Below are 12,668 nucleotides of genomic sequence, written 5' to 3' on the forward strand. Positions count from 1 at the left end.
TTCGGGGACTCCGGATTCATTTTATTTGTTTAGACTCCCATACCACACAGAGAGAGAAAAGTATAGAGGGAGAGAGAGATTGTTTAATGGGTGCTGGAGACGTTTTCCTTGCCATGCACCTGCATGCTACTCGAGATGACATGTGTTACATATGAAATGACGCATTCATACATTTAGAACACATGCACCCAGAGTAACAAGCAAGTCAGGTGACCAGCGTATCTAAGAAAGACGTGTCTGAACAGTGTATCTGAGCGCTGGTAATGTTTTGCGTTGCGCGCAAGGTGGGCAACACTAGTACTGCTTTAAGGTCCAAGCGCACGGTGCAACTGTGAGGATTTGCCACGTAAACTGAGGACATGCTTTAGCGCAGCCCGTGAGGCCGCACAGCGCGTGCAGACACGTAAAACATGGAGTTGTCATACACATTGCACGTATGCAACGAATGCGTGTAGTTGCGGCTTGTACAAGAATAATTTTGTGCAAGTGACGCTTGACCGAATGCGGTGTAACCATGTAAGGTAACTACTTTTAAGGCCTCTTGGCTTGTGAATGTCGCATTTGGGATCGATAATACGAATGGATTCGTATTGTGGCTTTGCATTATACCATGTGGCTAAGGTGCCTGATACTTTTTAATTAAGGGACCTTACATGTGGCACGCCGGGAGCGGCATGCGAGGAAAGTCACAGGAATTGATCCGTCCCTTTTAGGGAAAAAAGAGGTATTGAGATCAGCTGCGACGAATCGTGGTGCGCCACTCCAGCAGTGCGGTCCATAAGTTCCTTAACGCGCGACAACCTCATGTTGTGCTGTTGAAGTTTTACCTTCTGACATTTATTCTTTCTTCTTCTCCGACCGTATGACTCTCAATCTCAAGATCAGCATGGTCGGCAACACACCGCAGCCAGGACCCTTGGTACAGGGTTAGAATTTTATTGCACTATTTTATTACACTGACTGCTCTCTGCTGAGAGCACACTTTAATATCTTCAATTAGTTAGGTGTGCAAAAGCGATAGAAGGAGATTAAGGAGACGCACACTCGTGAGGAAAAGTATAAGGGCCTCAGAGTTGCCGAAGAGAAAAAATATCTGAATTTCTTTGTAATTAATATGCATAAACTGAAATTCACGAGTGCACTGGAAAGTTCGCACTCCCAAATTTGGGCTACAGCTCTCGATTGCAATTTACAATCACACGCACAGGAGAAAATCACTTTTGCGCAATGGCTGGTCCGCATAATATTGCTCACGGGCATGCATGCCAAACCTTTTGGTGAAGCAGATTTGGCGGCGAAAGGCGCGGGATGCAGGGGGTAAAACGAAACTAAGAGGTAATACGATGTGAAGCTTCAGCACCCGCCGCGCTGCATCACGAGGTATGTCTTTACGATGCTGAGCCTGAGGTGATGGCTCGATTTTCGTCCCCACGATGACGTCAATCTGATGGGGACGGAATCCAAAAAACACTCCTGGGCAGTGCTTTTGGTTTTCAAAAAAGAAAAGAAAGAAGAAACCCCAAGTGTCTGAAATTGTTCCGTGGTCCACCACTATGATGTCCCTTATAAGTAACCGACTGTGCAATCTGAGGACCTGTGAACTTTAGAATTTTGTAAAGCTTCAACACTTTCATCGCTATAATCATGGAAGCATATGTTGGAGCAGGTTTGGAAGCGTTAAGTTTGAAAAACACTCTAAGGAAATGGAAAAAATTCCCTAATGTCAGGACAGATTGCCGTGTGTCCTTCTTGCCTACTGATCATTCACGCTGTTTATGTCCTTTCGTAGGGTGGTCAACCTAATTAGCTCCACAGCGTGATCACAACTGACGTGTAAAAACAGTTTCAGACGCCGTTGTCCCGTGCCAATCTCGGCCAGCCCAAGAGCACCAAATTTTCTATCTTATCAGGCCATCCGACTGTAGCACCTTAGGTATAGCCTTTCTCACTTCTTGGTATCCATGTTATTTTAATATAATTACCTCTATATGTGTGCTGTGCTTGCAAAGGACAACTGAGCTTGCACGGATTAAAGTTCGAAATAAAGTGTTTCAGTCAAATTTGCTTTTCGTCTTGTAGGCTCCCTCAGCTGCCTCATTTCTTGTCTTCACTCCATATCTGCCATTTTCATTCTCACAACTCGGTCTGCACCTCTTAGCTCGCTTTTAACTTCCTTCGTTAGCTTCCATACCTCAGAGCCGTAGGTGATTACGGACAGAATACACTGACTAGATACCTTTTTTTCTTCCCTGAACTGCACCGCAGTAACGCCATATTCATTACCAAGAGCTGTCTTCCAAATGCACTCCATGTAATCCGTGTCTTTTTTTTTTTTTGGAACTTCTTTCATGCTGTGGGTCTGCCGTAATTGCTTTGCCATAATGAATGGGCTCACTCAGTCCTGCAAGCTACTGCACTTGCTGTTATGCACACGGTTTGCGCGTCCAATGATGACCTTAGGGATTGCATTCCGGAGCAGTAACCTTCGTTTCCGAATTTTTGTTTTCTTTTTTGTTGTTGTTGTTGTTGTTGTTGTTGTTGTTGTTGTTGTTGTGTGTGTGTGTGTGTGTGTGTGTGTGTGTGTGTGTGTGTGTGTGTGTGTGTGTGTGTGTGTGTGTGTGTGTGTGTGTGTGTGTGTGTGTGTGTGTGTGTGTGTGTGTGTGTGTGTGAGCGTGCGTGCGTGCGTGCGTGCGTGTGCGTGTGTGTGTGAAAACAAGAGCGGGGCAGTTTTTGGTGTAGGAAAAACAACGTAAGTCATATTGACACGTGTACTTATCTTTATCGGGCGACCACGTTTCTCCACCTAACAAATGTAATCGCACAGCGCGGGACGCGCCTGCATGTATCCGAAGTTTCTGGAAAGTTATCGATGCTTCTACCCGGCTGTCTGTTGTCGCCGAACGTTGTGTTATCTGATTTCATCGCGTGACGCGAATGGTGTAGAACACTGTGGAAGGCGCGCGGGTCCGAACGATTAGTCTGGAACATTCGACGACTGCTGTATAAAAGCCGACGCGCTTGCCTCGCTGATCAGATTTTCGACGATCGCCGACTGTGTTCGCCGCTTTCGTTGTGCTATAAGTGTAGCCTGTTTTGTGGGCACAGGTTCGCCCAATAAAATCTAGTTTTGCCTTTCGCAGTATTGCCACTGTGTTCTTAACGTCACCACCACGTGACAATATTTATCGACCCATTGTATTAATCTGTTATTTGCTATCCGTATTTGCATTTCGCATGTGCACACACGCGAGGCATGGCATACAATTTGAAAGTCGTCGATGCATTAATTGTACATAATGTTGGACGGCATAACTGAACTTATGAAATTCATCTTCACCCCGAAAACGGTAATCTGTCATCGGTAATCACCACGAAAGATGGTAATCAGTGCCAGAGGAGATAGGGGCTCGCTATTCTAACGAAAGAAGCGTTTAGAAGTATCTCTAGGTCTTAAATACGTTATAGGTAAATGGTTAGAGTAAAATGCGCTTAAAGTGAGCAAGAATCGGACTCCAAAAGGCCAAAATCAACAAAAATAATATGACAGAAACTTAAGCAGTGTTGAGGCAGAAGTCATTATTGCAACCGGGGATGTAGCTAGACAAGCTCCAGTGGTGGCGGTGCGCTAGAATCCCTGGTTGTTACGTTAGAGTCCTCGATTCGATACTGCATCGTGCCTTTGTTCCTGATGTTGTACGAGTACGTCTCATTCTAATAGTTTATCTATAGCGTACTGAACACGTGCGGGCACGTCTAAAGGTCTGTTTTGTTAGAAAAGCGAGCGCTTAGTCGCTCTTGCACTGAGTGCCATTGAAGGTTAGCTACTGTACGTAGATTCTTCCTCGCGTACTTTAAGTAGGCGAAATATCATCAAAGTATAACTGCGTACGAGCACGACCGAAAATGATTTAGCGTATACGGAGAACCGTGACGCCTCACACGACGCCGGAATTCGTGCTGCCATTTTCCCGTGTTTTATTACTGGTCTACATAGCGGCAGGATTTAAGTAATCTGTCGAATAAGCTCCAACAAGCAGTTGCTTGTAAAGTGGTAAAGCAAACAGTACGATGTCGGTCACTGGCGCCTGCTCGCGGACGAAATCTGACGACGACTGGAAGAGCGGTCAGAGGAGGTATCTTTTCCAAGAGCAGCGCTTCTCCGCTTCAGTTAACGAACGTTTATGCTTACTTGAGGATTGCAGATGCCATCTTCGTAATTGCAGAACCCTGCAAGACGGGCGCATTTCCAGCAATCATATAAATTAATATCTGAAGTTAACAATTTAAGCGAATCACTTAAACGAATTGCATCATTGGTCATCACGTTGCCATAGGATCGCGTCGAGAGGTACCAAATGGAATGCGGTATTTCTCTCTCTCTCTCCCTCTCTCTCTCTCTCTCTCTCTCTCTCTTAAAACGCGCATCAATGCTGTGGAAGCAGATGCGGCACATGTTGCAGCAGTGTTGAGCACGCCGGTCTGCGTAGTCTGCGCTCAATCAGGCTCGCTGCACCATAATTCACACAGAAGGAGCGTTGATGTGCGGGAAACGTGTATTTAGCTGGTCATCTGGTTTATGCTGCAGGCTTATCTCAACCTTAAACATGCCAAGAACCAACGAACTACGTTGGACGTACTTCCATAAAAAAAATCCAGAGAGACACTTAAGACTGCTTGCGTGTAGGAATGCGAAAAGATTATACCGTTTGTAGAACTATAGGAACGCCATGAACGCGCTCATGACGTGGCACCACCTCCTTCCCATTGGCTGCGTCGTCACGTGCCCAATGACACACGCAGTATATAGGCCACGCCTTCAGTCAGCCAGATGGCTGCGACGTGACGTAAGCAATGACGCACGCTCTAGGAACATCTTTAGCCAGCAAGAACCGTGGGGCCGCCGTGGCGTTGGGGAAGCATGCTCGACTCGCACATTGTAGAGCCCACCCACAACGAAATTGACAAAATTTTCTTTTCAAAGCCATTAATTCACTCTGTTTACAGGAACCTCCCTGATAAATTTGACGTCAATTCGAGCACGTCTTTACGTATTTTTACTACTTGTGCCGTCGGCTGGTTTTGGTACCATTGTTCGGTCACGCCGACTACGACGGATATTCGGTCAACATGACACATAATGCTTTCGTGGTAAATACTGACAGATCCGCGAAACTTAGATCCGCGAAACTGTAGTAAAGGTCTAAGGGATACGTCGGGCGTACCTTTAGCCACAGGCCAAGCTTTATTTTTGCAATGAACGTTGCCCTTCTTTTCCCGAAGCACAGCGCTTTGTTTATTAACAAATAAACGTTTGGTTAAATATAACCGCTTCCTTAACTGACATCTTCGGCTTTGCACTCGCGAGGCTTGAGAGCTCGTGCGTGTATCGAGCTGTATGGTCTCGCGTGCCGACTCACTCGGGAAACGGGACGTCCTTAGCCGCGTTGAACATTTCCTTGGCGAAGACTTTTCTCGTGGCGAAGTCGAACACGTGACTCATTGCCACGTGAAACTCGCGCTCCACTCTGCCGTACCAATGGGGGCGGGCCGGTCCCGCCCCGACGCTGTCTAGCATGAGCTCGTAGCGAGGCGAGAACTCGACTTTCGCGGGAAGCGACCTCTTGAACGTGACAGTAAGCGGGCCGCGAACGCCGTGGAACGTGCCGTTGATTCGCACGTGGGGCCTCGTCGTGTTCCCGTAGGTCATGTTGACTACGACGTCGTAACGAAGCTCGGTCGAGAGCGTGCATTCCAGCGTTGTCGGGCGTTCCTCGTCGGCGCGAGTCAGCTGGCAGTCACCGTCGCGCCGAATGTCTCGGAGGCCTGCGACGCTGAAGGACACGAACCGCACCCACGGGCCGTGCAGGCTCTTTCCGTTCATCGGCTGGAAGTCGCGCGCCTTGACCGGGTCCAGCGTCGCCATGCGTCTCGGCAGCTCAAACTCGAGGACCGAGTCGACGTAGGCGTTGGCATCTTCGACGTCGGCATTGTTCTCAAAACCGCGCGAGCCTGCGTGTTGACAAGAGAGCAAAGGCTGTTTGTGTTGCGCGAAGCGCACCTGCTGAAATATTTGTAAGGTGAAGTAAAAAGAACGCGTGAATGTAATTAATAATTTGTAGCATTCGATCGGTAATGGCGGTGGAAGGTAAGAAGAAAGTTACTCGCACGTGTCGCGGAAGTAAACTGTGCGTGACGCAATACTCTAAAAGTTTAGAGTATCGATTGTAATTGTTTGATTGATTGATTTAGTTTTGTTTTTGTCTGCCGCAGTTACTGCGCGAGTCCGCAAACTTGTGAATTGCATTGATGTTAGGCGAGCGCTGCTGGTTCGAAATTTAGCCCATCGGCCCATATTCACCTAATGGCTACAGCATGAGTGCAGCATCTAGTAAATATAGGCCCGTTACGCAAAATTTCTGGTAGCGTTCGTCTGCTGTGGATACGGATTACGAGAAGTTCTTGGTCCTGAATGTTAATCGTCATGACCAGCAACTCCAGGATAAAAGTTTCTCCCAGCGATCTCCAATAACTTCTATCTTACGCCATCCAACTCCACCTTGTGTGTCCAGATTTTCTAATGATCACCTTATCACCTGCCGTCCTAGAGTACACTTCCCCCCCCTTATCACTCCGTTCTTTTGTCGTAATTTACACCATTTATTTGCTCTGCATAGTTCATGCACTGCCCAACTTTACTCTTTACTCTTAATTGCTACTAGAATATTACCTACAACAGTTTGCTATGTAGTTCGCACCACCGCATTTATGCCTTTAAACGCTACGCACATCATTTTCCCTCAATCCCTCTTTGCGCTGTCCTTAGTTTCTTCAGTAATGTGGTTATATTGCTTGCTTGTTTTTTGCTAACATATGAAGATTCAATTAGTTTATACATTTTTTTAATGTTTCGCAGCAATTATTCAGTTTTGTTTACGTTACAATTTTCTGTTCCATGAGGAAATAAAATGCCCAGCTTAGCTCAGTTGGTCAGAATATAGCGTCCTAATTGTTAGTTTGCTTTACATATAGTAGTCTTTTCTTTAGGTTTATACTACGGCTGCATCGGCGCGACACTTACCCCCAATAAGGGCCACGACGAAGATAGCCGCCAGCATGTTCCTGGAACAACAGAAGTAAAATAAAGGGCCATGCATGAATGTGCTGTCTGTGACTTCGCTGGCAGCTAACCTATAATTTTGGAAAAATTGTCCCCCTTGCAACATAAACAAGGTCGTCTCCCACAGACACAATACAAGGTAAATATACCTGGTAGCGAAGCTTCCATAAAAGCCCTTAAGTTCGAAACGGGGCAGTTCATCGGCGGTTCATGGTGCTTAGCGTCATCTGTATGACGAGGGAGCACTTCCGTCGGAAGCAAAAATTATGTGGCGCCATATCTGTTGAAAACAGAAGTGACGTCATTTTGTTCTCGAAGGCGCAAAATTTGTTTTGGGGGCCTGCCATTCAACTGCCCCGCCATTCTACTTGATGGACGTGTGGAGCCTTCAGCGTGGAAAGCGATGCAATAAAAGGTCAGTCATACGGGTGTCGAAAGCGCACCCCTGCACAGAACATACTTTCTTTGAAGGCCGACGAAAGCTTTAGGTGTAGAGTGCTGGTCCTATCGTCGGACGCCAAGCCCATCGGCCAGCGCAGTTGCACGAAAACAAATACAGTAAACAATTATCTGGCGGTCATAAATCACTACTTTTAACTGAACAAGTTAAGAAACGATGAAGCTACCCGCGTCACCAAATTCAGACAAACGTCGACAACCAAAGTAGCATGAGGTGCCAGGGCGGCGTATTGTAAGAGGTGAACTTTACGAGCGCGCCTTTCTGCAGACCTGCATTGCATTGCAAGTGACAGAGGCATAGCGGCGCCAACTCTTACGATTGGCGCTGAAAAGAGGTATTTATTGATAATAAGAAAATATAATGGAGTTGTCTTTTCTTTAATTGTCAAGAACATACAAATTGATTAGGAATTTTTTTTTTTTTTGTTGAATGAATCTAACTGTGTCTCGCTTTAATTGAAGGAAATTATTTTTTTTTTCTTTCGCAATGTTTGTTCCCTCCAAACATAGTCGCGCTTCAATCGCTGCTTCCATAACCACCCTTGCTGATGTCGGCGACAATTAGTTCTTAACCGCTTTTCGGCCGAAGCTTCGCGACCTATTTGGATAGACCTCGTACAATATCAGAGCAAGCAGATGGCTGCAAGTTGTCGCGATAAGCAGCAAAAGGCCTAACTGTCGCACGCATAATGAATCACTCAAGCACGTAGACACTAACTATTAACGGAAACGCAGCGCATGAGCCCCCACACAGGATATATTAATACAGCAACAGTATATCGAAAGACTATCAGATACCGTCCGGCCATCCGCATTGCTATATAGCTGTATATGTTCACCAATTGGACAGTCTGGAACAACTGTAGGACAGCAAATTGAATAGTGAACACGTACTGTCGACCAAATAAGTTTGCGGACCGTGGGATCGGAGAAAGAGTCCGAACATATTTACAGCTTCAAAACTCGGCCTGGTATCGTATTTCCCGCCTCTACTATAGCATATGCGAAGAAGATTCTGATAGACATCTTTTACTAACGACTGATACGAGCTACTCAGAAATTCTACGCTTTCCGAAATCCCATAGTTTGCAAACATTTTTGGCCGACGGTACGTATGCGTGACAAGCTATATACCACGGACTTTCTTTTGGTATCTTCTTCAATAAATAAAATTAAACTTGCGTGCGTCATTATATCAACACGTCCTCTTCATTTAAGTAGAATATGAAATAAATTCGGGGCAACAGTTTTACAGCGAAGCTGTGTACCTCTACCGTCCACGGAAATTTTCGTGTCGTTCACGTGGTAAGCAAAAAACTCCCCATACGTGGGCCGATCCCGGAGATAGTGCCATACCGGCCCCACCCGCAGTGGAGGTGAAACAGGCGTTAAGCTCTACCCATACGTGGGCTGATCCCGAAGATAACGCAATGCCGGGCCGACCCGTGGCGGAGGTGCAGTTCGCCATTAAGGGGCCCACATATACAGCTTCGCTGATCACCCTTCTTCACAGCGTGGAAGGGCACTGAGTTTTTCGCTTGGCTGTGGTCTCCACTCGTGGGACCTTTAAACACCGATAGCCGACGTATAATCGCGCCTAGCCCCCGTGCTGGCTCAATGGTTATGGCGTTACGCTGCCGATAAAGCGTGGTCGTGCGGTTGAGTCCAGCCACGGCGGCCGCATTCCGATGGGGGAGGTTGGAATGCAAAGGAGCCTGTGCTTTTGGCCCACTTTCAATGAACCCCAACTAGTCAAAACGTAATTCGGGGTACCTACCGTGCAGTATGGGGACGTTAAACAATGCAATTTATTCAACAATCGTATCTGACGAAAAAAGGTGAATTCAAAGTTGAGTCTCTACTGTTCTGTAATTCCGTGCTTAATTACTCTTCCGAGAACGCGGGGAATGTTTTGTTGTGTGTTCGTATCACAGGGTCGGCCGATCACTCATACGGCAAACTGTGTCTCGAGTTTAACTGCTACTTCTTTCGCTTGGCTTCCCTTCTGTGTCTGTTACGGACGACACCCGCTTTTCATCGTTCCTGCGCATACATATACATCCTGCAATGTTTCAAGAAACCTTCCGCCCCCCCCCCCCTTCCCACTTTCGTGCACACTGTATCGTAAACCTCAGCAGCAGATGCGAGAGCTACACGCCGCGAGTGCTTCTCACTACACTGTGTTGGTGTGCGGATAGGTGAGGTGGGGGGGAGAAGGGATATTCGAGTTCCTCGGATACGCTTAAGATCACGTTCAATTGGTCAGCTTAAAGCGATTCGTCTGCGTCTTTCGGCCGTACATCCGACGACTGTGACACCAGTGGTGGGGCAGCTGAGAGAGCGACTTCAGTGTGGGAGAGCGGCATTTCCGCGTACTCATTCGCTGTGTAGTAGAGCCCGCAAGACTGTGCGTTCGCAGGGAAGCAACAGTAACAAAAGCAGTGATAATTTGGAACAGAAAAACGGCATTCCTTACCTGGGCAGTATTCGTCTCGTCACTGTAAGAATTGTCGTGGGAGCCGCCAGTTCGGTCAATTATATCTGGTCGGCTCCGCGGAATCAAGTGAGATGTGTGCTGTCCAAGTCCTCGAACAATAGCGCATGCTGATAAGGTCGCTGTAAGAGGGCAAATTCCAGACTATTGCTACCAGGAACAGTGTGTAGGGGCTGGAAGCAATTGTCCGGGAAACCGAGAACAGAAGGGTTCTCCATTATTCCAACCTATCTTCTGCGCATCCAACCCATGGGCATGCTCGTATCAAAGAAGTGCAAATTAAGATAATACGAATACTATCAAGTTGTGCTTATCTGATAATATTTCATCAAACACTCTGGGATCGTCGTCCATAGCGCTGAGGAATTCGCGGTGTTCTATTCACTCAATCCCTCTGCACACTTAAGCCGTAAGTGTGCATCGTTTCCGTGTACATCAGTTGTAACCCGCATTTGAGCAATACCAAATAGTAAACACAGTCGGCGAAAATTGTTAATGAGCAGGGAAGAAAGCAAGTTTCATAATTTGATTTACTAAGTAGAGAAGATTGATTGTTACGAGTAGGAAGGCTGCATGCGACGACTAGGTGAAAATTGAGTGCCCGCAAAAATGTTGTGTATGCATAAGTTGCGCCTCGCAGTTTGGGAAACGTATGATACGCAGACCGTGCTCGCAATACTCGTGTTTTGCTGAGGAGCACTATATCGACAACACTTCAAATTACTCCTCCGCATTCACCGGTTCAGTGACTAAATATTAAACTATATCAGAGTGCTTGTCTGTGCCAACGTGAACTGATCCGTCGAAAGCAGCGTGATTAAAAATTCATCTCCTGAAGCTCTGTAGTGATTGAGCAGGCGAGACTGAAACAAAAGCCGGCGTTCCCGTTCTTTGAACAACGTAGCGCGGTATACATTACATTCGTAAACATTATGCCGTTTACAGCAGCGAAGCAATAGCTCATTAATGTTGTAACTATCACTTTTCAAATTGTATGACGTGGTTATTACCAAGGTATAGTAACCGGAGGGGTGCATCAATATGTTCATATTGTAATGCGTGTGCACACGCACACACAAAAAAAAAACACACATGCCCACAAATAAATGCGATGAATTACTGTAACGTTTCGGTTTGTGTCTTGACTTCCGCTCTTAGAGTCCGCTAGGGCGCCACCAGAGCGACCGACGTGCGGCTTCTAAGCACCCAGTAGTACACAACGGGACTGTGACATGAACCTCCCAAAAAGTCATGTTTAGTAAAACCCGTAACGCCCTCTTGCCCTCTCGAGTACAGTGCACGACACTTCAGCGCAGTGAGAAAAACGACATACCACATGTGCGCGTGCGGCGCCGAACTAGGCGCATCCCCTTCTCTGAACGAAAGAAAACGAGGGAGAGGACGCTTCACGTCACTCTCAGCAAACGCCAGCGCGCAAGTGCTCCGCCTCCCGGACGCGGTACGGGATTAGCGCATCAAAACTATTTACAGCAAAATTTTTAAACACACTGCAAAGTATCAACGGTTTGCTAAATAGCAAGTATATAAGCATATACGGCACTGCAAACCCGGTTCCCTAAGCACAGCGGCCTAACGATGTGTACCCCTTAGACCATGGACTACCAAGTGAACCATGGTGAGGGGAGAACGGTAAGGGATTTCAATAAAGCCGGTGGCACAGAAATTCCAGGGCAGCCCACTGGAAGAGCGGAGGTTGGTATCATTCGCGTACAAGATCGGCCGTCCGTTATGGCGGACGCCCGATACACACACTAGGCACGCGGATCCAAGGGGCAACCGAGGGTGCGGCGGCAGGGCGCTAGTGTCCCTAAATAAGGCTAAATTGGGACGAATATTCTTCCTCACTCGAAACAAAAGATTACGGAGGTTAACAACAAGACGCAGCTTGCGTAAAATAATTTGTAGACTTAGAAAGATGCACGTTGATCGTGTGACGTCATGTCAAATCCGCGATTCCATACAGTATTGTCGTTAATGTCGTGGTCTCGACGTGCAATTCGACCAGTTTCTTCCCTTTTTTTTTTTTTTTCATTGGATTTACCTTCACAAATTAGGGATTTCTTCTCATCAGAAATCAATGAAATAGCTTCAAAAGGGCTTCGTCTACAAGTCCACCTTAACTAATCATGTCTCGAGCACCTTGAAAATTCTGCTAAAGAAGCTAAAGAGAAATAAATTCCTAGCCTAACCTAGTGAAAGGCAACTGATTAGAGCAGGTATGTCGAGTTTAGCTAACATGGTTTATTTACCATATCCCACTTTATTATTTTGGTATCACACGCTTTATAAAGGATTGAGTACTTCGCCTAATTCTACCTTAAACATACACAACAACAACAAAAAAAAAACAGTCAAATGAACCAACAAACAATCAAAGTGTTATATTTGATTCATTCGGGAAGTTTCACGACCCAAAGTGACACTGGCACTGTATAAGACACTTCAGGGGAGGGATTCGGATTACTTTTGCACGCCTGGGGTTCTTTAACGTGCATTTATATCAAAGTACTACGTCATTTTTCAATTTTGTCTCCGCGAAAGTCCCTTCGCCGAGGGTAGAAATCAAACCTGCGACCT

At 46.5% G+C, this 12,668-nt stretch overlaps 1 protein-coding gene and 1 long non-coding RNA gene across 2 annotated transcripts in view; one reads left to right on the forward strand and one right to left on the reverse strand.

Moving 5' to 3' along the window:
• The window catches only part of LOC140218486 (uncharacterized), an 876,148-nt gene that overhangs the window by 731,637 nt on the left and 131,843 nt on the right, over window positions 1-12,668 (forward strand). The window lies entirely within an intron of this gene.
• LOC126530815 (uncharacterized) lies at window positions 5,220-10,152 on the reverse strand. Its single transcript, XM_050178101.3, has 3 exons — window positions 10,053-10,152; window positions 7,079-7,119; window positions 5,220-6,009 (listed from the first exon to the last, which is right to left on the reverse strand). The coding sequence occupies exons 2-3, from the start codon at window positions 7,113-7,115 to the stop codon at window positions 5,414-5,416; spliced, it is 633 nt and encodes a 210-aa protein (XP_050034058.1). The 5' UTR covers window positions 7,116-7,119; window positions 10,053-10,152; the 3' UTR covers window positions 5,220-5,413.

Source organism: Dermacentor andersoni, chromosome 5, assembly GCF_023375885.2.
Source record: "Dermacentor andersoni chromosome 5, qqDerAnde1_hic_scaffold, whole genome shotgun sequence".
In the NCBI taxonomy this organism is placed as follows: domain Eukaryota; kingdom Metazoa; phylum Arthropoda; class Arachnida; order Ixodida; family Ixodidae; genus Dermacentor; species Dermacentor andersoni.